Source organism: Monodelphis domestica, chromosome 1 (genome assembly GCF_027887165.1).
Source record: "Monodelphis domestica isolate mMonDom1 chromosome 1, mMonDom1.pri, whole genome shotgun sequence".
Classification (NCBI taxonomy): Eukaryota; Metazoa; Chordata; class Mammalia; order Didelphimorphia; family Didelphidae; genus Monodelphis; species Monodelphis domestica.
In genome coordinates, this window is record NC_077227.1 from 75,719,736 (window position 1) to 75,745,149 (window position 25,414).

At 38.5% G+C, this 25,414-nt stretch overlaps 1 protein-coding gene across 1 annotated transcript in view; it reads right to left on the reverse strand.

The window, feature by feature from the left end:
* ENTPD7 (ectonucleoside triphosphate diphosphohydrolase 7) overlaps positions 1–21,766 on the reverse strand; it is a 45,106-nt gene extending 23,340 nt beyond the window's left edge. Inside the window, exons 1-5 of the mRNA XM_007478648.3 lie at positions 21,117–21,766; positions 18,764–18,946; positions 9,781–9,986; positions 8,598–8,748; positions 1,146–1,249 (exon numbers count right to left, since the gene is read on the reverse strand). Coding sequence (XP_007478710.2) covers positions 1,146–1,249; positions 8,598–8,748; positions 9,781–9,986; positions 18,764–18,946; positions 21,117–21,124 — 652 coding nt within the window. The 5' untranslated portion in view covers positions 21,125–21,766. The remainder of the gene's footprint in view (positions 1–1,145; positions 1,250–8,597; positions 8,749–9,780; positions 9,987–18,763; positions 18,947–21,116) is intronic.
* Between the last annotated feature and the right edge of the window lie 3,648 nt (positions 21,767–25,414).

Genomic DNA, 25,414 nt, shown 5'->3' on the forward strand with positions numbered 1-25,414 from the left:
ATCTCTCCACCTTACACCTGACATCTGTCCCCCTGAAACTCCACCAAAATATTCTCTACTGACAACTTGAAATAAGCTCCCTTTCCCTTCAGGAAAACAAATATGGCATTTCCTATGTATCCAATCAGTTGCCAGTATTTTACAGATTTCATGGGGAAAAAATGAGAATTTTGGCACTATGCAAAATGGCAACTATGTGACATAAACACCAGGAAATTTACCCCATCTTTTTTCTAACAAATAGGAAAACAACTTGATATAACCATTAGCCTATAAATTTAACCCCAAAGGTAACAGACACATGACATGGTGATGGTTGTCACGTATATAAATGGAGATTTTGAGCCTTTTGGACTTCATCCCCTAGAAGTCCCTTAGTATTTCCAAAAATTCTCTTTTCCTGCATTCCTGCATTTTGTGTGATTGTATTTAAGTGGATGTAACTCCTCCCTCTTGCTCTTTTTGGACCTGCGACCTGCTGAATTCAGGCAGTTCTTTTGCCTTAGTTATTATTAATAAAACTTTAAAATTATAATATGTAGTTATTGATTATTAATTTTTAAATTAACACTGTATATGAACGATAAAGAACAGGGTTTCTTAACCTGGGATTCTCCCTAAAGTAATCAAGAAAGAGATTTGAAGGGATCTGTAAATTTAGACGAGGGTAAAATTCCATCTTTATTTTTCACTAATCTCTAAGATTTCCTTTAGTTTAAAAGAAAATTATTTTCAATGAGTTCCATAGGTTTCACATAGCCTGCCAAAAGGGCCTATAACAAAAAAAAGGTCAAATAAATACAAGCCTGATTGTTCCAAAATTACCATTAGCTATGAGAAGTCTCATTGGGAATGATCATCTTTAAATAATAAGTACCCTCAGGCACATGGGTTTTAAATACAAGACTAAAAACAGGCAAACTAGAGGAACTATATCTGAAATCAAATGTGAATACTGATTCATGTAACTATGCATGGCATGATACATAACAGAATCAAGAAAAATTATGTTCATATAAAAAGGTAAAAGTTATTTATTTTTGAAAGGGTCTTGAATATAATTCAGATGCTGTGAAAGATATAACTTTTATGAAAATAATACAGTTATTTAAGTGAAAAATCAATTATATATTTAGTTCTAGTACCTTCTTGTTTTCCAGAGATTACTTCTGCTTGAGACTGGGAAAAGAGGAAATCAAACTCCAAGGGCAAATCTTTTACTAGATCAGTCAGTATTGCTAACTGCTTCCTGTAGAAAAGACAAGATCCCAAAATCGAATATTGATTAACTTTTCTGGTGCACTTCTTAATTGTTTCAATTTAACTTTTGTGTTCTCAATGTTTACTTTCTTTCTCTACCTCTTAACTCCTGAGAAAAGGTACCTCTAAGGTTAAAACACAGCTTCAACCAATTTTGTCATAACAGGGGAAACAGTAAGGGATTTAGTACAAGCTTGGAAAATGATACCATGGCTCCATGCCACACACAGAATAAGTCTAAAAATGCTGCAAGAAAATGATGGCTCAATTCTGATCTATAAAATAATTACACTTGTTCCTAATGTGAAGATAGGATTAACTCTCCCCTGTCTGTTTTTAGCTAATCAAAGCACCCCTACTTACCATTAAGTATGAGAGTTCACAAGTCACTTACTAGAGTAAGCTCACACCTCCAAAGACCACTGCCCTCCCCCGCCACCCCCATGGGCAGTAGTGCTAGGCTTGAATTGAAAGACTGCCATTGGTTTTTGTGAAGAAGTGGGAGTAACAGGAAGTGACATGGGAAAAGGAGCATAAAAGAAGAAACCAGCATGGTCTAGGGATCATTCCTCTCCTGGTGTTCGGAGTGAGTGACAAAGAGTCCTGCCTTGGCTTTGGAGGAGGCTGCAGTGGTGGAAGTCTGGCTGAAGACACCACCAGGACGTCTGGCTGAAGATTACAGGGAAACCCACATGCAGATTGGATGTAAGGAAGCCCCTGATGGGGCTGAGGGAGACTAAGCATGTAAATAGGCCTAGAAGCCAGGAGATGTTAGGTCCAAGTCCTGCCTTTAACATATATGGGCTATGGCCCACTGGACAAATTTAAGCTCCTAGTGCTTTAAGCATAAATTCTCTAAGACTGTAACTGATAGAGAAGATGCCAAGCTGCAATAGCAGAAGGAATTCCCTTATCCTTGAAGTTCAGTCCCTGTTCCTAACATCAAATACAATGTTCTGTAAATTTCAGTGTTAAACATTATCAACAGAGAAAGATACTATACAAGGGCATAGGAATAGAACAGAGAGCTAGCTATTCTCCACTGAACTATGCATCTAGGTGGCACACTGGATAGAGTGCTGAGCCTGGAGTCAGGAAGACTCATCTTCCTGAATTCAAATCTGACCTCAGGTACTCCCAAGCTGTGTGACCATAGGCAAGTCACTTAACTGTGTTTGCCTTAGTTCCTCCTCTATTAAATGAGCTGGAAAAGGAAATGGCAAACCATTCCAGTATCTTTGCCAAGAAAACACCAAGTGGAGTCCTAAAAAGTTGGACACAAATAAAAACAACTGAACTGAACTGAGCAAAAAAATTGGGAAACAAAGCCATATAACAATGATATCTTAAAATTAGAAAAGGCTCAGAGGTCAAAGTCAGACTTGGAGCTCAAAGTAAATCACTTCATCCAATGCCTCATGTTATATAAAGGATAACAAAGGTCCTAAGATTAAGCAAGCAGGGCAAGGGTTCAAATCAGTGCTCTTCCCACTATGCTTGGTGCATCACGCTCTGTTGTGCATTGTCATCTTTCCATTCTGGAGTGTGAGATTTAAAATGGCTAAGGTCTTAAACTGTAGTGATTAAAATAGTGGAAGATATAAATTGTGATAGATATAAGAGAGGGTGAGTAAATTTGACCACAGAAATATGTTTCACTACAGTGTCTTGGGTTTTAAAATCAAATATAAGGTGGTCACCAGGGAAATATTCCCAATTATTCAAATACCCAAGTCGATTGGGTTTTATAGAGATTTTAATTAACAATACAATGAGTAATCAAAGAAAGAGAGAGAGAGTAAGAAAGGAATAAGTATGAAGGGCCTCAAGCCAATATGGCCTGGACCTGAGTCTTAAAAGAAAAATCAGTCAGTTTTTTAACACTCACCACAAGGTCTGACTAAACAAGGATACTAGTGACACCAGGCCAGCGTTCTTCCTCAAAGAGTCTTCCAGCCAGAGATTGTTTCAAAGGGCCTCTCTCAAGAGCCTCCAGAGCTCCTACCCCAAAGGGACAGAGCCCCTCAGAGGAGCTCCTTAAGGAACTCTCCTTCAGAATGAGAGTCAGAAATCGAGATCCTTTCTTGCTCTTCTCTGAGCTCTTATTTTTAAGGGATAAATCTCCTCTGTTACCTCCCCTAAGTCCTTACATCTACCAATCACTGTAGATGTTTCTAAAGGACCACCCATTTTGAATTCACAGCTGAGTAGTTTTAATCTCTTTAGTAAGTCAGGAAAAAATGCTGCTGTGTCGACAAATTTCGTTAAGGAAAAACCTCTGAATAAGTTATCACCCTTTTAGGTTTAAGTAGTTTACAAGTTGCCCCACCTTTATAGGTACTTAGTATCCCCTTTTATCAATTCTAAAACAGTCATGACTCAAAGAACTTCCTGTCCCTTCCATAAGCATGGATCAAAGTACTTTCATTGTTTAGCAAACAGTTTTCTGTCCTAAAGCAGTCTTAAGTAGGGTGGAGTAGGGATATTCCCAAGACAAGGAGTTTTCACATTCAAGCAGAATTCTCATTATCTGCTAGGGAATTTTTTTAAGTAGAAGATTCCCCAATGGGGAAATTTCCAACATTCATAAGTCTGAGAAATTTTAAGATGTACAGGAGAAACTTTATGAGGTTAGTCTTATTTATCTTCATAGTTACTCTAATACCTAGCACAGTAACATGGCCTTAGGTCCTAAATAAACACCAAATGAAAGAATAAACAGATCTTCTCTTAACAGGGAAGGTTACAAACAGGGAAAGGAAAGGGCTATTGCTTTACAGGTCTCTAGTTAATTAACATTTTTTAGTCAGTGTTTCTACTTTAATGCAAAAAAAAAAAAACAACACTGTTCAAAATATCTGAATTTAATATAACATTATCCTATACAAAATGAATGAGAAGTCGAAAAACATGGGAAAATATGTATGAACTTACACAGAGCTACATAAGCAAAATCTAAAGAATAAACAAGACGACTTTAACTAATAAGTGAAAATGTCACTAAAAAACAAATTATGATTCCAGCGAACAGATAATGAAAAAACTGTCCTTGGCAGATTCTGAGAATTAAATAGGAAAAATGCTGTATACATTATCAGATGAAGTCACAGTAACTATTTTTCTTTGTTATATTAAGAGGGGAAATGGTTGTCTCAGAAATTACTGTGATTTAAGAATAAAAGGCATCAATAAAACTTATTGAAAGAAATGAAATTCCTTGCTCACAGAAAGGAATGAAATGGAGCTGAGATTCCACAAGTTAAGGACAAGCTGACACAGCAGATGATGTGGCCCTCCTTGCCTTTGTTCCAGTTATCTAAGACGTGGAGGTGGCTGTAACGCTGGCCAAAGTCTCTACACTCAGCATTGTCCACCTGGCAGCAATGCTCTCTGACCTTAACAGCCTTCTCTATCAACAGCCTTCCTTCCCAGGCTACAGAATCTCAGGCTGTTCATAGATTTTGGGATAGAGTTTCACACTTTTCAGGATTCTAGATCTCTAGAGGCTACAATAACTTCCTCCTATGCCTCAGGGAGCCAATATCTGTAACTGCATCATGAAAGCCTGAAACATTCATCAGTAATGCCCAGCTCTCCCTCAGTGGCAATTTTCAAGTCTCTTAGGATCTCAAAGACAACACACCAAATCAACCTCACAGACATCAAGAAAACTGAAGAGAGTCATGATCTATCTTATGCCAATCCCACATCTATAGCTTCACTCATACTCTCCTCCTTTATACTAGTCATCAAAGAAAAGGAAGTCCTTTTGGTCAAAACCAAATCTTATAGATGTGCTCTCAAAATCATCTTCTACCTGTTCTGAGCACATGCCCCTTCAATTACTCTCTCTCAGCTTCGGTTTCTTCCTATCCACTAGTACTTTCCTCATATGCTTACAAACTTGTTCTAGTCTACAATGTCTTTAAAAAACCTTGCTTGGACACTGCCTCCCACTGCTAAGTCCTTGGAAAGGCTCCGCTTAATGTTTCCACTTTGATCCCACCTAGTTACTTCTGATATTCCTGGAACCTGGCTTTTTAACTCTATCATTATTGATATGGATTTGGGGCCTCATTTTGGCTCTCTCAAGAGCTTCTGCCTTGATTTCTGTGATCTAGGTGTCTCTTTGTCTCTCATCCTTCTGATTCATTCCCAGGTATTATCTCATTTTTCCCAGATCTACTCATTTTGCCACCCCCCAAAAAACCCTTAAACCCCACCCAATTAGACTAGGCTACAGTCTCTCCCCTGCTCAAATCTATCTTTTATACCAGTGATGCCAAACTCAAATAAAAAGAGATCTCTGTGGGGGCCCACTGACTTAAAAAGTCACAAATTAACATTCTATTCTATTCTATTTTTATTTATTTTGTCAAGCATTTCCCACAATTACATTTGAATCTGGTTCCAACAGATTAAAAATTTGAGGGTTTGGAAGGCCTCTGTAGCAGCCAATTTGACACCTCTGCTTTACAGAACTGCTAAATTATCTTTCTAATATTCAAGTTTGACTATCATTTCTCTGATTCTTTGCTGCCACTGAAGGTACAATAAAAATCCGAATTCCTTACCTTACCAAGCTTTTAAGTGCTTGTCCTCCACAACAATACAATCTACCCTTCCCCATTCCAGCTTTATTTCTCACTTCTGTCCTTGATGATTATAATGATGTAAATAATAGCTAATACATATAGCTATTATTACATAGCAAGAACTTTACAAATTGTATATACTTTACTATACTTTACAAGTGTTATCTCATTTTGTCCTCACAACATTCCTGGAAGATAGTTGCTATTATTATCCCCATTTTACAGATGAGGAAACTGAAGAAGACAAAGGTTAGTGACTTATGGGGAAGAGTCACCCAGCTAATAAGTGTCTAAGGCCAAATTTGAACTTGGGTCTTCCTGGCTCTAGGCCTAGTCCTCTATCCATTGCTTCTGTGAGCTGTCAAAGGAGATTACTGCCTTTTCTGTTTTCTCACCCTGCACATTCACATGGGCCACTCATATTTTCAATGTTTCCTCATCTCCACCTACAGAAATCCTTTTCTTCCTTCAAGGCCCTGCATAAATATCATCTCCTCCAAAACAGTCTTACCAGACTTCTTGACCCTATTCCATGCCCACAGCTAGAACATGATCTCACATTTTTCTAGAGGACTGTGGATTTCTCCTTTTCCAGATAGAATCAGGAGTATGTGCTGTCTTGGTCTGCCACCTGATGTCAAGGGCTGCATTTTTTTTTTCATTTCTGTATCTGCAGCAGGTAGCACAGTTCCTTACAGTTAGTAGGGGCTTAAGATATGTTTAATGCACTACATTGATTGGTTTTGCTTTGGCAAAAAGAAGGGTTCAGTAAGGGAGAAATATCCAGAATGACTGAGGTCATCTAAACCTTTTTAAAAAGAGAAATGCCTTTGGGGTAGCTGGGTGGCTCAGTGGATTGAGAGCAAGGCCTAGAGATGGGTGATCCTGGGTTCAAATATGGTCTCAGATTCTTCCTAGCTGTGTGATCCTGTGCAAGTCACTTAACCTCCATTGCCTAGCCCTTAGCACTCTTCTGCCTTGGAACCAATACATGGTATTGATTCTAAGACAAGATCGGGGTTTTAAAAAGAGAGAGATGATTTTTTTTTAAATGGGAGAGGGACTGTTTAAAGGTTACCTTGAAAAACCACAAAATAAACCAAAAAACACTTGTGTTTATCAAACACAAAATTAGTAACAGAGGGAGCAACATTTCAGTATCAACTCATGGTTCTAAATAAAATTGCAAAGTTCCTTGCTAAGTTCCTCACCCTGCCCAAAGGCTGATCTTCTCTCACCTTTTTATCTTTTAGGTCCAAATAGTGATAGGCCAGTCCCACCCCAAGTGCCCCAAGCTTCAAAATCACCCCCTATTCCTCCTCCAGCCTAATCCAAATTCCCAATCATTGACCACTCCTTCCCAGTTGCCTTTACTGGATTTTCTCCACCTTCTGACTATAGGTGTCCTTCAGGGTCTTGTCCTGGGCCCTCTTCTCTTCTCCCTCCATACTCCTCTACTTGGTGATCTCATCAGCTCCCAAGGATTTAATTACTGTCTCAATGATTAAGATTTTCAAATCTACCTTTCTTGCCCCAGTCTCTCTGCTGACCTCCAATCTCACACCTTCAAATGCTTTTAGATATCTTGAACTTTATATCCAATAGAGTCATCTTAAACTGAATATGTACAAAACAGAACTCGTTATCTTTCCCCAAACAATCTTCCTCACTTCCTAACTCCCTTATTTCTATAGGGGACAACAACACTGTCCTCCCAGTCCTCAGGCTCACAACCTCAACCTTATCCTGGACTCCTCACTATCTCTCATATCCAAGTCAGCACCAAGGGCTCCTGATCTCATCTTTGCCACATCCTTCACATGTTCACCTTGGTGTAGGCCATATTGCTTGATGATTGCAATAGCCTCCTGAAGGATCTGCCTGCCTCAAGTGTCTCCTCATTCCAAGCCACCCTCCTTTCAGCCCCCAAACTGATTTTCCTAAAGAGAAAGTCTAACCATGTCACCACCCACAACAACTCTATAAACTCCAGAGGTTCTTTATTGCCTTGAGGATCAAATACAAAATGCTCTGTTTGGCATTCAAAGCCCTTCATAATCTAGTTCCCTCCCACCTTTCTAGCTTCCTTATGCCTTACTCCTCAATACACACTCTTTAATCCAGTGACAATGGTCTCCTGGCTGTTCCAAGAAAAAGACACTCCTTTTTATAGACTCTAGGCATTTCTCTGGCTATCCCTCATGCTGAGAATATGCTCTCCCTTCTCATCTCTGCCTACTGGCTTTCCTGGCTTCCTTTGAGTTTCAACTAAAATTCAATCTCTTCTAGGTTTTTCCCAGTCCCTCTTAATTCTAATGCCTTCCTTCTGATGATGATTTTGTCTTTATACAGTTTTCTTTGTATATACTTATTTTCATGATGTCGTCCCCTTTAGACTGTGAACTCCTTGAGGGCAGGGATGTGTTTTGCCTCTTTTTCCATCCTCAGGCTTAGCACAGTGCTTGGCACATAGTAGACAATTATTAAATTTTATAAACTGACAGAATGACTTAAATGACCAATTAGCATTCCCAGGGAGTAATTGCATCTCGGAAAGAGTGCAGAAAATCCAAAAGAATCTCTAATTAATGTGATGACGAGAGAGAAGTTATCTTTAAGCAAAAGGCCTTCCAGGGACTCCAGGCCTACTCCAGACAATTAAGATCAACTCACTCTTCCACATTCAGCTAAAGGACACAATTACATAGAATCTCCATTTTATTTAAATTGTCTGCCTCTCACCTCTCTGGAAGAAGTCTCATGCCCGCTGTGCACAGGATATACAGGGGTGTCTCTTTGTGTTTCTTCACAGGCACATGGGCAGCAGCAAAACTCAAAAGAGGGCGAAGGTAATCACTGGCATGTTCTGGAGTTTCTGCCATTGCAGAAATCCCTATACAAAAATGAAAACATTTGTAAAGGTTGAACACACAGTTTAAAAACATTACCACCTCAGTCCCAAAGGATTCAATTGCAGAATCCTTCAAACTTCCCTATGTCTATGAAGGGCATCATTAGCTCCCAACTATCCTACTCTTGGCCTTGGGATCAACTGCTCTTTCCTCTCCCCCATCCTCCATATTCAATCATTGAACCAAGTCTTGTCAATTCTTTCTTCATGGCACCTCTCCTATCTATTTCTTTCTCTCCACTTCTTTCCACTCTGCTTTTTAGGACCTCATTACTTTTCCCGTGGACTATTATGAACAGCCTCCTAACTAGTCTCCCTGTTTCCAATCTTTCCTCTACCCAATGTGATGTCCACATAGCTGCCAAAGTACTCAGGTATGCATCTGAAACATTCAGTAGCTCCTACTTGGCTCTGAGATAAAATGCAAATTCTTCATCCTGGAATTTAAGGCTCTCATAAATGGCTCCCACCTACCTTCCTAGTCCTTATCTCACACTAATTCCTTACAAATACTTTGTATATCAGCCAAGCTAGACCACTAGTTTTTCAAATTCAACATTTCTGATGTTGGTTTGTACAAACCAACAACATGCCTGGGAAATTCTCCTTCATATCCATGTGTCAAAATTTTTACCCTTCCAGGATCAGCTGAGACACATCATTCTTGAAGCCTCCCTTGATCTTACCAGTTGTTAATATTCTCACTCTCTTCAAATTACTTTGTATTTATTATCTATAAATATGTTGTATCTTCCTAGTAGAACAGTAAGTTCCTTGAAGGTAGGGATACTTAACCTAGAGTTATGCTTTGTAAGCAGTAGGTTATTAATAAAAAATTTGCTGAAATGACTTGATTTGAAACATGAATTTATGAGGACCCAGAAGAAGAGACTTCCTGCCTTCCCCATAGAGTAGTTATGAAAAGAAAAGATGGATTCCTACCTTCTTTTCCCTACCCGATTCTACTTAATCTAGATATGTATCACCATAACAAGAAAATAGTCCACTTAGTACCTGGTTTGATTTTTTTAACCACTGGTTGGCTGTTACGATCTCTCATCTGTTTGATATCCAGTAAATCGTGTGGATTCCCATTATGACGTGGCCAGAAATAAACAAAAATCCTGGAGCCACTGCTGCCACAGTCTACAACAAGGCCATAATTCAGAGTTAAGTCTTCAGTGTTTGTAGCTTCTAGTTCTCCTACTCGAGCTAAATACCTGAAAAAAGGGAGAGAGAGAATTAGAGTTGAGCAGTCTGGCATACAGCAAAGTTATAAACACAGCACCATAGAAAGCATGAGTCAAATCTCCACACATTTGGTAAGCAAGGCAAACAAGTATTCCAGTTATGGATTTCAATGCTGATGACTATACTAATGAATATGACTATAATCAGAATACTTTGCTAAGTCTGTTTCTCTAGTAGTATTTAATAAATTTCAATAATTCCTACCACCTTTAAGAATATTTTCCATTAACTTCTATGAATTGATGTGGAGTAAAGTACATACATTGACAACATTATTTTTAAAAACTCTGAACGATTTTACTATACTGTTACATGCAATGACAAACTGCAATTCCAAAGAAACAAAAGATTTAAAAATGCAGAATGAAATTTTGGACACAGCCAATGTGGGAATTTGTTTTGCTGGATTAGGCATATTTGTTTTGAATGTTCTGTTTCTCCTTTTTTTAATTATTCAATGAGAGAAAGTAGAAGAGAAAATAAGTGCTTGTTTAAAAAATACAATCAACTTTTTAAAATAATGTATTTTTTATTTCTATATTGTTCATTCTTGTAAGTGAATCATATAAATAATTTATTTATATAGTTTTATTTATATTTGTGTTTATTTATGCATTTATTATGTATTATATATTTATGTTATTATTTATGTACTTATAATAGTATAAAATGAAAACACCAAAACAAAGATTCAAATAAACAAATGAAAAGTTATATGCTTTTCTGACTCCAACAGTTTTTTTTCTGAAGGTGGACAGCATTCTTTGTCATAAGTCCTTCAGAACTGTCGTGAAACATACAATCAACTTTTTTCCCCCTTGGGGAAAAATTTATTTTATTATTATTTTTTTAATTTTCATTTTAAAATATTTTTCCATGTTTACATGATTCATTTTCTTTCTCTGCCTCCCTCCCAGAGCCGACAAGCAATTCCACTGGGTTGTACAAATGTTATCACTTGTTACCTATTTCCATATTATTCATTTTTGCTATAGAGCAATCTTTTAAAGTCTAAACTCCAAATTACATACCGATATATGTATGTGATAAGTGATGTCATATGTTGTTCTTTTGCATTTCTACTCCCATAGTTCTTTCCCTTAATGTGATTAGCATTCTTTCCCATAAGTCTTTCAGGAGTATCCTGGCTTGTTTAGTTGCATTGCTACTAATAGCAAAGTCCATTACATTGAACAGTCAACTTTTTAAAAAGGAAAATCAGGAGGCAGCTGGATGGCTCAGTGGATTGAGAGTTAGGCCTAGAGACAGGAGGTCCTAGCGTCTAATCTGACCTCAGACATTCCTAGCTGTGTGACCCTGGGCAAGTCACTTGACCCCCATTACCTGGCCCTTACTGCTCTTCTACCTTGGAATCAATACATAGTATTGATTCTAAGACAAAAGGTAAGGGTTAAAAAAAAAAAGGAGACTCACTCACTTGCATTGTATTTTGGTGAAGCACCAAAGTTGACTGCTATAGTAATCTTTTTCATCCTAACCAACAGAATGCATAGCAATCTCTAATTAACATCACACTTATGCTGGGATTTTCTGACATTCTTGGGAAAATATGGGTAAGGTATATCCTGAGAAATATGATCAAGACCTCAAAGGTGATACTTGTATGACCTGATCAGAAAAACCAGAAAACCTATGCTACAACTTCCATAAACTCTATCACCTTTACTCTGAGGCACTATCATCACTGAAGCTACTGCTTCAGTTAATAGTTCAGTTTTTTCAGAATCTGAGTCAAAAAATTATAAATATGGAGCAGCTAGGTAGCGCCATGGATAGAGCACCAGATCTGGAGTCAAGGAGTCACTTAACCCCATTTGCCTAGCCCTTGCCCTTCTTTCATAGAGTTGTTACTAGGACAGAAGGCAAGCATATAAAAGAAAACTATAAGTATTTCTAATTCTTATTCAAAGGTTTTGTCACAATCAGACAGCTCTCACCATAAAGCTATGGCTCAGTTGAAGGATAAGGAATTTTCACATTTAATGTATCTGCCTCCTCTCTACTCACTGTAGATGGTTATCCGGTAAAAAAACAACAACTAGCATTTCTAATAAAGTCAAGTCTAGAAAACAAATAATTTATTCATCTTTTTGCAAACCTCTGAGTAGCCATCAAAACTGACAACAAAATATAATTAGTGTGATTTCCTTAATTTGTTACTAAGTCATGAACCAGTATTGTGTAGGATGAAATTCTAATCCCAACTCTACCGTGGCCTTTTTTTCTGGCTTTAAACAAGTTTTGCCAAGTTTCACTGCACAACTGCAGGTAAAACACCTGCTTTTTTCCTGCTTGGATAGTAGTATTTCCCATAAAGTCCTGGAAAGAAATATTATATAGTAAGCAAGATTAAGCCCACACACTTCTTCCCAGTTCAGTGTGCTCCTTAATTATCACATTATATTATATACAGACTTTATTTCAAAAGACTCACATCAAATCCCGAAATCTTCACTATTATCTTCAATTAATATTGAAATATCAATCATCATAATTTTGAAGCATTTTCTTCCCCAAATTCACCCCTCTTCCTAACTTCCCTGTTTCTGCTGAGAACAATGCTATCTTTCAGTCATGCAAGTTTGCAACTTCAGAATCATACTTGCATCCTCTTTTTCTTTTTTTTTTAAAGTGTGACTTTAATCATCAATGAATACAAACATGTCAATATAACAAGGGAGGGTACTACAGTGATAACATGGGTTCTTATACCATGACCTTCTGTCCTATAGCAAAGAAATGGAAACAAAATAGATATCAAACAATTGGGTAATAGCTTGTAGCAGGCCAGGATACTGATGGAACTGGGGAGGTGAGCACTAACCCCAATATTCTCCAAACTAGCTGGCACTATTGGAAACAAGTGGTACAGGTGGGGTTAACTTTGGCCCCAGATAGGCTGATCTAGGATCCAACTGTGGGCCCTTTGAACAAGAAGAGTAAAAAAAGCACTTTTTAGAGCTTTGGAAGGTCACTCCTGAGATGGGGGGGGGAGGGGGGGATCACTCCTTGCTGGTAGTTTTTATTTGCTTTTAGTTTCATAAACTGCATTTACCTGGGGGTAGGGGAATATTGTGTTTTTAGGAGGGCTGTCTATTTGAACCCCTGGGCTCTAAATAACTCATTGCACCTGATGCAGAATGACTTGGTAAACTGTGAAACAAGAATATAATATTACTGAGGCATAAAAAAAGTGATGAGCATGACAGATTCAGAGTAATGTGGAAAGACTGGTATCTGATGAGGTCTGAAACAAGCAAAAAACCAGAACAATTTATTTGATTGCCACAATCATCATATGAATAAACAATTTCCAAAGCCCTCAGAACTTTGATCATAGTAGTGAATAAACATGACTGACAGCAAAACATACTAACTTCTTTTTGGCAGAGAGGGGATGGACAAGTGAGCAAAAAAGATCATTATTCCTCGACATCTATCACTCCTCCCATATCCAATAATTGCCAAAGGTTCATCAATTCTGCTTTTTAATATCTCTTTGTGGCAATTCCACTATAAAAGACAAATCTTCTATTTGGCATATAAAGACCATCACAAACTGGCCTACCCACCTTTGGAAATATATTACACATTATTTCCCTTGACACACTCTATGTGCCAGCCAAATTAGTTCACTTAGTGTCCTCTGAACACGACCCAAAATCTATTTCCCCCTCCAAACCTCTCCCTTCCTTCCATCAACTCCCAGAATTCCCTAGTTCCCTTCCAAACTCAGTTCAAGGGCCACATCAGACTTTTCCTACTCTCTTACTTCCTGCTCCCTGAACCACTGAAATTACTTTTATTGACCTTGTAAATGCTCTGAATTTACTTTTATTCATATATGTTGTTTCCCTTAATAGAAAAATAAAGATCCTCCACAGTAGACTTATTTTTTGTCTTTGTATCCTCAGAACTCTTCTGGTAATAGGCACACAAAAGGTGCTTAATAAAATACATGATGATTAGCAAAATCATTGATTAGCAAAATACCAAGTGGATTTGTTCTAGACCATACAATTCTATGATGGCAAATGCTATAACATTTAAAATATATTCTTACCACTTGCACACTTTCCCACCCCACCCTTGCTTTTTTGCCTCTCTTTGCAGGCTGTCTTCCCCCATTAGGTTATAAGCTCTGTGAGGAAAGGGGGTGGCTTTTCCCTCTTTTTGTATTTCTAGCACTTAGCACAGTACCTGACACATGGTAAGCCCCTTAATAAATGTTTACTGACTCAGGATTCAGAATAATCTAGCCTCTTATTTTTTTGTTTCAGATATCAAGTCTCAGAGTTCAATGGCAGTGAGGAAAACAAACTTTCTCCCAAAATTAGTACATATTAACTAAAAATAAACACAATAAATATATTTTTTAAATCATGAAATAAAAATGACCAAGCAGAAACAGAAATAAAGGAATCTTTCCTATCCTACTATAAATGACACATGTTTAATAAGACATATATGTGTGTATTCTGTGTAATTTAGAATATAATAAAGGGGAAAAAAGGGAGAAAAGACAGAGAAAATTATTTCATAGTATCCACTAATATAAAATTGGTTCATGGGAATGAGACAGATGGAAAAAACCTGTTTGCACTGAAAAATCTGATATTCTTCAAGGCCCTCTGGACTCCATTTTATCAGAGACTTTCCAATCCCCACTCTTAACTCTGAGCTCAAACCCCACTGATAGGCTCCAGAGAGTTCACACCTGAGAAAGTGATTGGAGGTTCCCTATCAAAGCCCCCGTTTTAAGTCTTCCACCACCTAATAGTGACCCTCAGGATTCATTGTTATCACAAATCTGTCTTCCTCCTCTGCATATCCCCCTGAACTTGGGAGCCCGACCCCTTCTCCACAACCCTATTACTACCCCAACACTTCTAGCACAGTATTGTCTTCTCTCTCTCCTCTATGCTGTGATGAGGGGAATGAACATCCTCGACTTTCCCCTCTCTACCTTCTTACATCTGCACTAGTACAACATCTGAGGAATTGTTAATCTTTTCTGAGGGCTCAACTCTTTGGCCATGTTTTGGTGAAACCTATGGACCTCTTCTAAGAATGTTTTAAAATTCATTAGATGAAAATGTAGAGGAATATAAAAGTTACTTAGTACATTGAAATATAGTTGTCAATATATTTTAAAAATCAAGTTCAGGTTCAAGTCCTGACCTAAGAAGCCCTTTATCTCTCCCCCCTTTTCAATCTACCTTATCTATAAACACCAATCAAAACCATTTCTTTAAATATCACATCTATCACTCTTTCAAGCAACCTTCTCCTAGGGCCATAGGACTTAGAACTAGAAGAAGTCTTAGGGGTCATTTAGTTCAAACCCTTCTTTGGTATATGAGAAAATTAAAGTTCCAAAAAGTTAATAAAGTTGCCCAACCTTAAAATACCACTAGGATTTGAAAAGTGGTCTTTCAATCCCTCCTATTCCATAACAACTATCTTCTTTTGCTAGTTTGTCATTCAAAATACTAAGAATGTCTTTTTCAGTGTTTACCTGTCTCTGACATTAGATAGTAGACTCCAGGAGCCCCATCCAGTCCTAAAATGAAATATTTTTTTGTGTCCTCCCATTTCTTGTTTAATAGGGCATTTTGTTCACAACAGATACCCTACAGATGGTTTCTAATTGAAGGAGGGATTTGACCATGAGATCCATTAGGAAAGGTCCTGGTCTGGTGATTCCTTAAATCTACTGAAAGTTTCTGTCTCATTTAAGGAAAGTTTCCTTAGTTTTCTTTATTGACTTTAGAATATTTTTGGTAGATCCAAGCTAAACAAGCAATTGACTGTTCTCATTAGATGCCAACTTTGCTTAGCATTTTTTTTCTATTCTTCTAATTATATTTTGGCCAAGCAAGAAAATAAAATACAAATTGTTTCATTGATACTCTACAGATCAGTCTCCATTCCTGCTTTATACACAGTTAGTACTCAACATCCTTTATCATCACACTGAATTATCAAAGTTCTGACTTCTTGCATTCCATACAAACAAGCATCCACAGAATACAAAAAAAAAATCACCAGGGTAGCAATAGCATCTTTGACCCCTGAACCACAAGAATGTAGCTGGCTTCTTTATGTTTACTGGCAGCCCCTCTCTGCTTTCTATTTTTTTTGGTTTTGTGTGTGTGTGTGTGTGTATCTCCAGGCCCAGAATAGACTTTATCATATGTGGTTTTGTGATTTGTGATGCAGGCATCAGTGCTAAGTATTAGCACTAAGTACTTTTGCTGATGCTGCACTAAGCCAATTTCTTAAGTGAAATGAGACCCTAGAAGGGAAATGTACCAAAGCTCTAGGATCCCTCAAGTCCCCAAAGAAAAAGTCTTGGATTTTCCTTAAAAGACATTGATTGCTGCAGTATGAAAAGCACAATTTCTCTCAATACAGCTGAGTCAATGAAAAGAAGTTGCCCACACATATATCAGCATACTTGGAATTGGAAGACAATGGCTTTTTAGTACCATTATCCTGAAAACATAACAGGATTAAACTAAGCCATTATCCAGTAAACAAAATGAACACCAATTATACATACCCCTTTGGGGGCTCAAACAGAAGTCAGTGATAGTATAAAACTCAATTAAAATGGCAACTTGTCAACATGTGGCAACCAACTCCTACCTATTTGCCTCTTGGTGAATGTCTTGTCACTCTTAGAAAAGCTCAGCTTCTCAGTATCCAGAGATAATCACAGTCAAGTGGCAAAGTCTAGACTTCTGACTCCTACATCTTATATTTTTGCCTTTTTACCATAGCTTTGTTTTTATTTATTTGCCTTTATAGAGCACATTATTTAATTTGATCCCTGCAGCAATTCTGGGAAGTAGGTGGTACCTGTAAGGGTCAGTGTGCCATAGTAGATACATAACAGTGTTGAATTTGGAATCAGGAAGATTTGAGTTCAAATCCTACTTCTGACACTTCCTAGCTTTGTAATCATGGATAAGTCTCGAATTTCTTTTCCTCATCTTTAGATTAAGAATGATAATACCTGAAATCCCTTCTTCATAGAGTTGTTGTAAGGCTCAAATGAGGCTATCTTTGTGAAAGGCTTTGCAAACTTTAAAGCACAACCTAAATGCCAGCTTTTGTTTAGTTGTTTTCTCCATTAGACAAATGAAGAAACTTGAGTCCTATGGGGGTTAAGTGACCACCTCACCAAGTTAGACAGTAAATGTACATCATACCTTTAACTACAGAGTGTCATATGATTGTGATAGAATACTATTGCACCATAAGAAATGATGAGCAGGTTAATTAAAAAAAACTTGGAAAGATTTACATGAAATTATGAAAAATGAAACGAGTAGAACCAAGACAATGTTATATATATAGCTACAGAATTAATGTCTGAAGAATAACTTGTAAATATCCACCTCCAGAGAAAGAACTAATAAACAAAAACATAAAAGACATAATGTGTGTGTGTATGTGTGTGTGTGTGTCTCAAGTGATGCCCTCTCTAGTGCTGGGAGGGAGGGAGGGAGAGAGACCTGGGATTTTAATGTAATCAACAAACATATTAATTAATAAAATGAAATTTAAAAAAATAAATGGTGGTGTCAAGGGCTTACAAGAATCTCTCATTTCAATTTCATTCTTGAAATTCAGTCCCGCCTCTTGATCAAAAGATTCTAAAGAGAATCCATATTACTAGCATTTATCCATGCTCCCTTATAGAGCCAAGCACTAACAGTTTCCAGTTGACATTCACACCTGGGACTCCCTCTCCAGACTTCTCAACTGTTACCTTCTCCCTTCCTTCTTCCCTCCCCACCAAATCCCTGATCTTCAGTTCACCTGTGTGTCATGTAAGTACCTCAAGGGCAAGAACTATCTAGCTTGCTTGCATTTGTACTCTCAATACTTAACAGTGTCAGTCACACAGCAAGTGTTTAATAAAATGAATTCTCTGTATAGTTAAAGGGAGTTTTGAGTATCATTATAACAATAGCCTCATAGTACAACAAAGCAGTACTTCTAATCATAAAGAAATATTCCTCCTTTGGGGAAAAAATACGAAGCTACTAGGAAAGGAACATCATTAGAAATTTTCTATTTAACTATAAAAGAGAAAATGTGTTGTGGCCAACCTAACTGGTGGGGAACCTAACATGTGGAAGGAAGGAAGGAGAAAGAAGGAATGGGGGTTGGGGGAGTATTTCTATAATGTTATAAAGCATTTAACATGTTTTATGTCATTTAATTCTAGTAACGATCCATTTTTATCTCTATTTGGCAGGTCAGTAAATTAAGCCTGAATATTATACTCAGTGTCATACACCTAGAAAGTTATCTGAGACAGGACTCAAACTCAGGTCTTTCTGGCTTCAAATCCAGGACTCTATTCACTCACAACTCTACCTGGCTGTACCTTCCAGGTCATCTGTGAAGACTATCTAATAAAATTATGATGAACAATAAAAGAATATATTCTTTGCAAGAAAAATTTGATTGTGGTATTTCCTGATCTTTTTCTATGGGGGAAAAATGTAAGCAATTCTGAAATTCAACTTCTGAGAAAATTAGTTTTAAATCTGTGTGATAAATTATATAAGATTTTACTTTTTTTTTTTTAAGGATTCCCTAAAAAAGGTCCAGGGCATAACAAATTAAATGGTCTAATAATCAATTTGCTCTTAAAACATTAACCTGAATGACAAAGCTTACATTGATTTAATAAAGGCTGACTCACCTTTCGTACTGTCTGTCTTGAGGTGAAGTAGAGCCCCAGTGTCGAAAGTCCACTACAACCATAAGTAGAAGAAGACAGGATATAACGAGAAGTCCCAGAAAAGCTACCCGCTGGCGTGCAAATGGACTCACTGTAGGCACAGTAAAATACCAGGAGGCCGGGCAGAGATATGAAAAACTAATCCTAAAATAAAACAATCCATTAGTAAAGCTAAAAAAATTCTTATTCAGAGGCCAATGGAAAATGGTAAGTCACTACAGTATGATCAAAGTCCTTGATACATATCAACAAACTGCCCTCGTATATGATCTGGATGTACTGTACTGACATTACAAAGTCCACATGGACCACCTGGTATATGTGGAGTATAATTTAAGGAATGGAATTTATGGAATCAAAACTGTGAGATTAAATAGAAAATCATTTATCTCCCCAAACAATCTCACAAAATGAAATTACAGAATTATAGCCATTAAAATTTTCTACTTTCCATAAAGTATCAAAAAGATTCTTTTTTTTTTAAACCCTTACCTTCTGTCTTACAATCAATACTATGTATCCAAGGCAGAAGAGTGGTAAGGGCTAGGCAATGGGGATTAAGTGATTTGCCCAGGGTCACACAGCTGGGAAGTGTCTGAGGTCATATTTGAACCTAGGACCTCCTGTATCTGGGCCTGGCTCTCAAACCACTGAGCCACCTAGCTGCCCCCAAAAAGATTCTTAACTCTAAGATTAACTTTCTGACCTAATTCAACAGAATAGTTTTGGGAATTCTAAAGACAATTTTTCCAGGCACAATTCAATATGGTAATAAAAATTATGATGATGATAACTAACATTTACGTAGTATTTTAAGGTTTACAAAGCTCTAGTTAACACTGATTAACAAATATTGAAATATAACATCTATCTACTTTACAGAGCAGAAAATTATAGTAAGAAAGAGTAGTGAAATTAAACTTTTCCTGCCCATAAGAATAGAAGAGACAGTGTACTATGGTGGACAGTTAGCCTGTAGAAGGGGGGAGGTATCAAGTTTCAAATGGACATATACTGGCTGTGAGACCCTGGGCAAATCACTTAGCCACCTGAGGACTCTAAACAATCAATAGCAAGAGTAGGTGTCTACCTGCATTTGGTAAAGGGGGTTTCCTCACTAGTCACCATACTACATTAACTAAACCACAGGTGCAAAAAAAAAAAAAAGAATTTAAGTGATTTGGGATCTCCTGGCATCATTCTTATATAACTGAATAACAAATGACACAATTAATTTACAGAGCCCCAGTTTACTGCCTACTACCTAAACTTTCAGTGTTCCACAGGCACATAGATTTGTCCAATTAGTAGATTTCTTATATTCAACAATTCAAACATTCCCCCTATTTCATGCTAGACAGTGAAAAAATACAAAAATAAAGCATGGTTCCTTCTATCATGGAAGAATTTCATGTTTTAATAAGAAAATTAGACAGGTAACATAAAAGAAAGTCCTCAAGGATGTGCCAAACAAAAGTTCTGAGAAAGCACCAGAGGAAGAGATCATTTGGCTTGGGCTGGGAACCCATGAAAGAAGTTGTAACTGAGCAGTTCTTAGAAAGAGTATGTATGATCTTAGTGGGATGGGGTGCATAATAAGGAATGGAAGATATAGTGGAGGGGGTTTAAAGAACTTAATTGGAAGATATAGGTTTGAAATAGGACAGTAAGCAAAGGCCAGGAGATGGACATGTACTGCCATGCAAACTTAACAGCTAATTGTTTGGAATTTGGAGAAGAGTCCAGAAAGGGCTCTGTACTAAGGCTAACAGCTGGGGCTGACACTAAAAGAGGACCTTGAATGCTAAGCTAAGGAATGTGGCCTTTATTCATTGGGAAGAAAGAGGGGGAGAACTCAATCAAGGATGGCACTGGAGTGCTCCAGCACCCACACCAATACAAAATCATACACATATACCCTCAAACACTCTCATGTAGTCACAGAGATAAATACACTATCTCTTAAACACTGATACCTATACATATTGTCTCACATTTACCATATCAAATACACATATATACTGTAGAACACACTGTCTCTCACAATCCCACACTAGATCCACATAGCCTCACACATGTCATCTCAAATACACTCACACTGATACCTATACTTTAAAATACATTATCACATAACGTAGTCACACACGGATATACTCCCACAGACAGTCACACACTAAGACACACTTTATCTGTCCACACGATATACACACTCACTGGCTCAGAGAGACACAAGCACACCCAGTCATCTAAAAACACAGATACACTAACACACAATCCCACAAACACGCGCGTACACACACTCGCGAGCGCCAACCTGGCCATCGGCTCCCTCAGGGCAGGGCGGGGGGCTCAGCCCCTGTCACCTCCTTTTCCTTTTTCCCTGACAAGGAGGTTTCCCCGTCCCGGGCATCTCCGTCTGCGCCAGCCTGGAAAGATGACGGTTTGTGAAAAGGCCCGGTCGTAGAGCCCCGCCGGCCCAGCCCGGTCCGGCTCCGGCACCCCCTGCTCCAGCTCCTCTGGGGAACTGCTTTGCCGCCTCCCGGTCAGAGGGACCGACCCGTAGGCGACCCTTCCTTGCTGCCTGCCTCTCCCGCCGACTATGAAGGATCGCTCTCCCGCAGGCCGCTATATGACCCGAAGGTCCGCAGAGCGCGGTCCGAGATAGCTCCCGGCCCGGCCAAACCGCTTTTCTCAGACTCTTGGCCGGAAGGAGGGCCAGACCGGCCGCGGCGCCACGTCCCCAAGGAAACGATCAGGAGCCAATGAGACGAGACTTCTCCCCCTCAGGGGCTGGCCCTCGCTGAGCAGAACGAGGAATAAATAGCACGTAGCCAATCCACAAGAGAAATTGGCCTCTTCAGCCCGCCCCTGGGCCGCAGCTGCAGCCAATCATGAATAGTTTGATGAAGGCTGAGAGGGTGGGAGGTACCAAGGGCAGGTCTTCGTGATTAAAACACAGGCCGCTGCTGCTGCTGCTGCTGCTGCCGCCGCCGCCGCCCCCTCCTCCTCTTCCTCTTCTCTTCCCTTCCTCTCTTCCGTTATCACCCAGCAGCTGGGAACCCTGCCTTCTAAGCGTGGACGGTTGTCCTTGGAGCTTCTCTCTCCCTCCCCTCTCCTCTCCAGACCCTTATCCTCCTCATTTCTGACTGTCACCGATCCTGGCTCCCCTAGTAAGCCCCCAGCAGAGCTCTGCCCCCCCCCCCATGGTCCCCTCAGCTCCTTTCTCCAGAGTCGCGGTGCGCATGGTGGAGATTTTCCTTATGGGCCCCTGGGCAGCTTCCAGGCGGCTCCCCGAGAAGCTAGCTGAACTGAGAGCACAAGCAAATGAGGATCGCCTTGACAATATTGTGGAGCCATCCACCTCCCAGTAACTTGGAGGTCTGGAGTGAAGATGCTGTTTTAAAAGACTGTTTAATGTGCAGAACTTCATTCCTGTTCATCGGCAAGTTAGGAAGTTGATGCTTCTAGAGAAGATGATTCTCTATCAATGCAAAGTTGATAGAGAATAAATACTCTCTTAATCCTGTGGCAATAATTGCTTAATAAATGCCTCATTTATCTGTCTAATCCCCAAACCTTCCCATTGTAACTTCCTTCGCCACATATATATATATATATGTATATATATATATGTACATATATATTAGATTATATAGAGTGGCTATATCCTTCAGACATTTATTGAAAGGTTAGAAGCTAGTGTTTTGATTTCTCCAATCAGCAGAGCCAAAAAATTGGTTGAATCTACGTTTTCTTTTCATCTACTGTGCTAGAGTAGAAAATGCTATTAACCAGATTTAGTTTTCATCTTATATTGTATAAAGCATGTTGTAACACATTATAGAAATGCTAAATTCAAAACCTTTTACTGACGACACACCTGCAGCTGTAGCTGCAATTTGCTTAGAATGTTCCTGTCTCTCCCTATCCCTAGGCAAAGGCATCTTCATTTTAGTAGTAAGTAGTGTGCATTTGTCACCCTCGTCTTTAGTAGGCGGAAGTGAGAATACAAAACTAAAAAATCATAAAGTGTGTTGGGAGGACTATTTGGGAGGACTATTAGGGAGGACAGGGAACTTTTGAAGGGCCATCTATGTTAACTCATCTGTTCTTGTTGCTTTGAATGTGCTTCAGAACAGAGGCTAGAAGAGGAGATATATAGATACATACATACAGATAGATAGATAGATAGATAGATAGATAGATAGATAGATAGATAGATAGATAGATAGATAGATAGATAGATAGATGATTTATGGCTCAAACCTGCTACCTTCCTCAGCCTCTATAGTCTATGCAGAAAACAGACAGTTGAAAGAATTCACAGGGTTTCTTGAAATATGTATTCCTTTCAGTCATCAATGTAGTAGAGAAAACTATCTCCATCTCTAGCAGAGAGCTCTTGCATACTCTGCCCATTTTAGAACAACTCATCATTAATCATTTGAATTGTCCCCCAAACAATAATTTAGTTTCACTTCTAAGATTTTGCTAATCAAATTTCTTTAGCCTTGTCTTTTTCCTTATCTACATACCTTCCCTCTGTTAATTTTCTACTCATCTTATATATATAGCTTGTTTTGTATATAAGTTTACATGTTGTCTTCACCAGGAGACTGTAAGGTCCTTGAAGGTAGAGGTCCTGTCTTTTTCATGTCTTTCTGTATCTTCAGGGTTTAGGATTCTCTATTCTAATTCATATTACTGTCTTCTTTCTTCCACCTCCTATAATACCTGCTCATATGCTATCTTATTTATTTCATGTGTGTTATCTCCCCAAAGAGACTGTAAGTTTCTTGAAGTAATAGGAAACTCTCAAAGATAAAATTCTGAGGACACAAAAATGAATCATATCTATGAGAGGGGAAAAAGACATTTTTCTCAACTATCTCATATGTATACAAAGAGAATTCATCAACTTATATTTTTAAAAATTATGCTCAGAAGATATGAACAAGAACAAATATTGTGTGAAGATTAAATTGTAATCCCTTGATTGTAACAATGAAGGTATTTAGCTCTTCCTTTATTGGGAAGATTGAATTGTAATCCACAATCTATTTTTAGAATTTAATCTACAAAAGTGTTAACTCAGTATTTGAAGTAGATCTACCCATTTTAACTACAAAAAGGTGTTAGCTAACTACAAAAGGTGAACTAACCAAAAAAGGTGTTAAGTAACCAAAAAAAGGTATAATCTAACTAAAGAGTGGGCAGTCCTAGAAAGAAGTATGCATCTGCTGTGATTGGTAAACATGAAATTTCGGGGAGATGACACAAGAGGAAAAGATCTTTAAAAGAGGACCAGAGGTTCCGGGTAAACATGGCAGCAGTCTAGTCGCAAGACTCATCCTCTCTTCAGCACCCACCAGTATAGACTACCTCAAAAGATCAAAAAAACCAAATTCATAAGAATGAAGGGACTCTATTATAGGGCACAGCATTGAAGGGATGTGGGATTTGAGCATTTCCACACTATAAGGGGGTGAAAAAGCTCCCACCAAAAACACCAGCTGATCTACCCTCCCCCACCCCACCTAAGGAGCCAGAGTCAGAGTCAGAGCCAGTAAGTGCCAGAATCAATGAGTGAGCAAGGGGTACCTCTAGAATGGGAAAGGGGAACCTCTAGGTCCTTGGGAGCTGACTAAGACCACCAAAGGCCTACCCCTGAGAGCAGCTACACCTGAAACCCCAGCAAGCTGAAGAGTGCAGACTGTGGGCACTCCCAGGAAGATAGCACAGAGAAGGACAGCAAACAGCAGAAACTGTGAAAATTTGAGAGCTTGCCTCAGGCAAAATTCTTGCTCCTTAACTCCATACACAGAGAACCTTCCCATATCACTCAGATTTCTGACTAAAAAGGGAAGGATAAACCTCCACAGTGATGGCAAATTGTGCCCAAGAGCAACAACCTCCATCAACCAAAAAAAAAAAACCAACAACTCAGGGGGTTGACCTTGGAAAATTTTTACAGAGGGAAAACCCAGGCTACAGAGGAAATTCAAATAAGTGCCCCAAACCTTCCCCCCCAAAATGAAAATTGTCCACAAGCTCTGGAAGAATTTAAATTGGAGCTTATCAAAAAGATGGAAGCCTTCTGGCAAGAAAAGTGGGAAATAGTACAAAGAGAAAATAACAGTTTAAAGGACAAGAACTCCCAAATGGAGAAACAGCTGGAAGCCACGAAAAATGGGATAGAACAAACCGAAAAGGAAAACCAGTCTTTAAAAACCAGAATTAGACGGCTGGAAGACAATGATCTTGCAAAACAGCAAGAATTAATAAAGCAAAGTCAAAAGACTGACACAATAGAAGAAAACATAAAATATCTCACTGACAAGATGACAGATCAGGAAAACAGAACAAGGAGAGACAATTTGAGAATCATTTATTGGTCTACCTGAAAAGCCAGAAATAAACAGAAACCTTGACATCATAATACAAGAAATCATCCAAGAAAACTGCCCTGATGTTCTTGAACAAGGGGGAAAAATAGACATTGAAAGAGTTCATAGAACACCCTCTACATTAAATCCTCAAAAGACAACTCTCAGGAATGTAATTGCCAAATTCCAGAGCTTTCAAGCTAAGGAGAAAATTCTACAAGAAGCC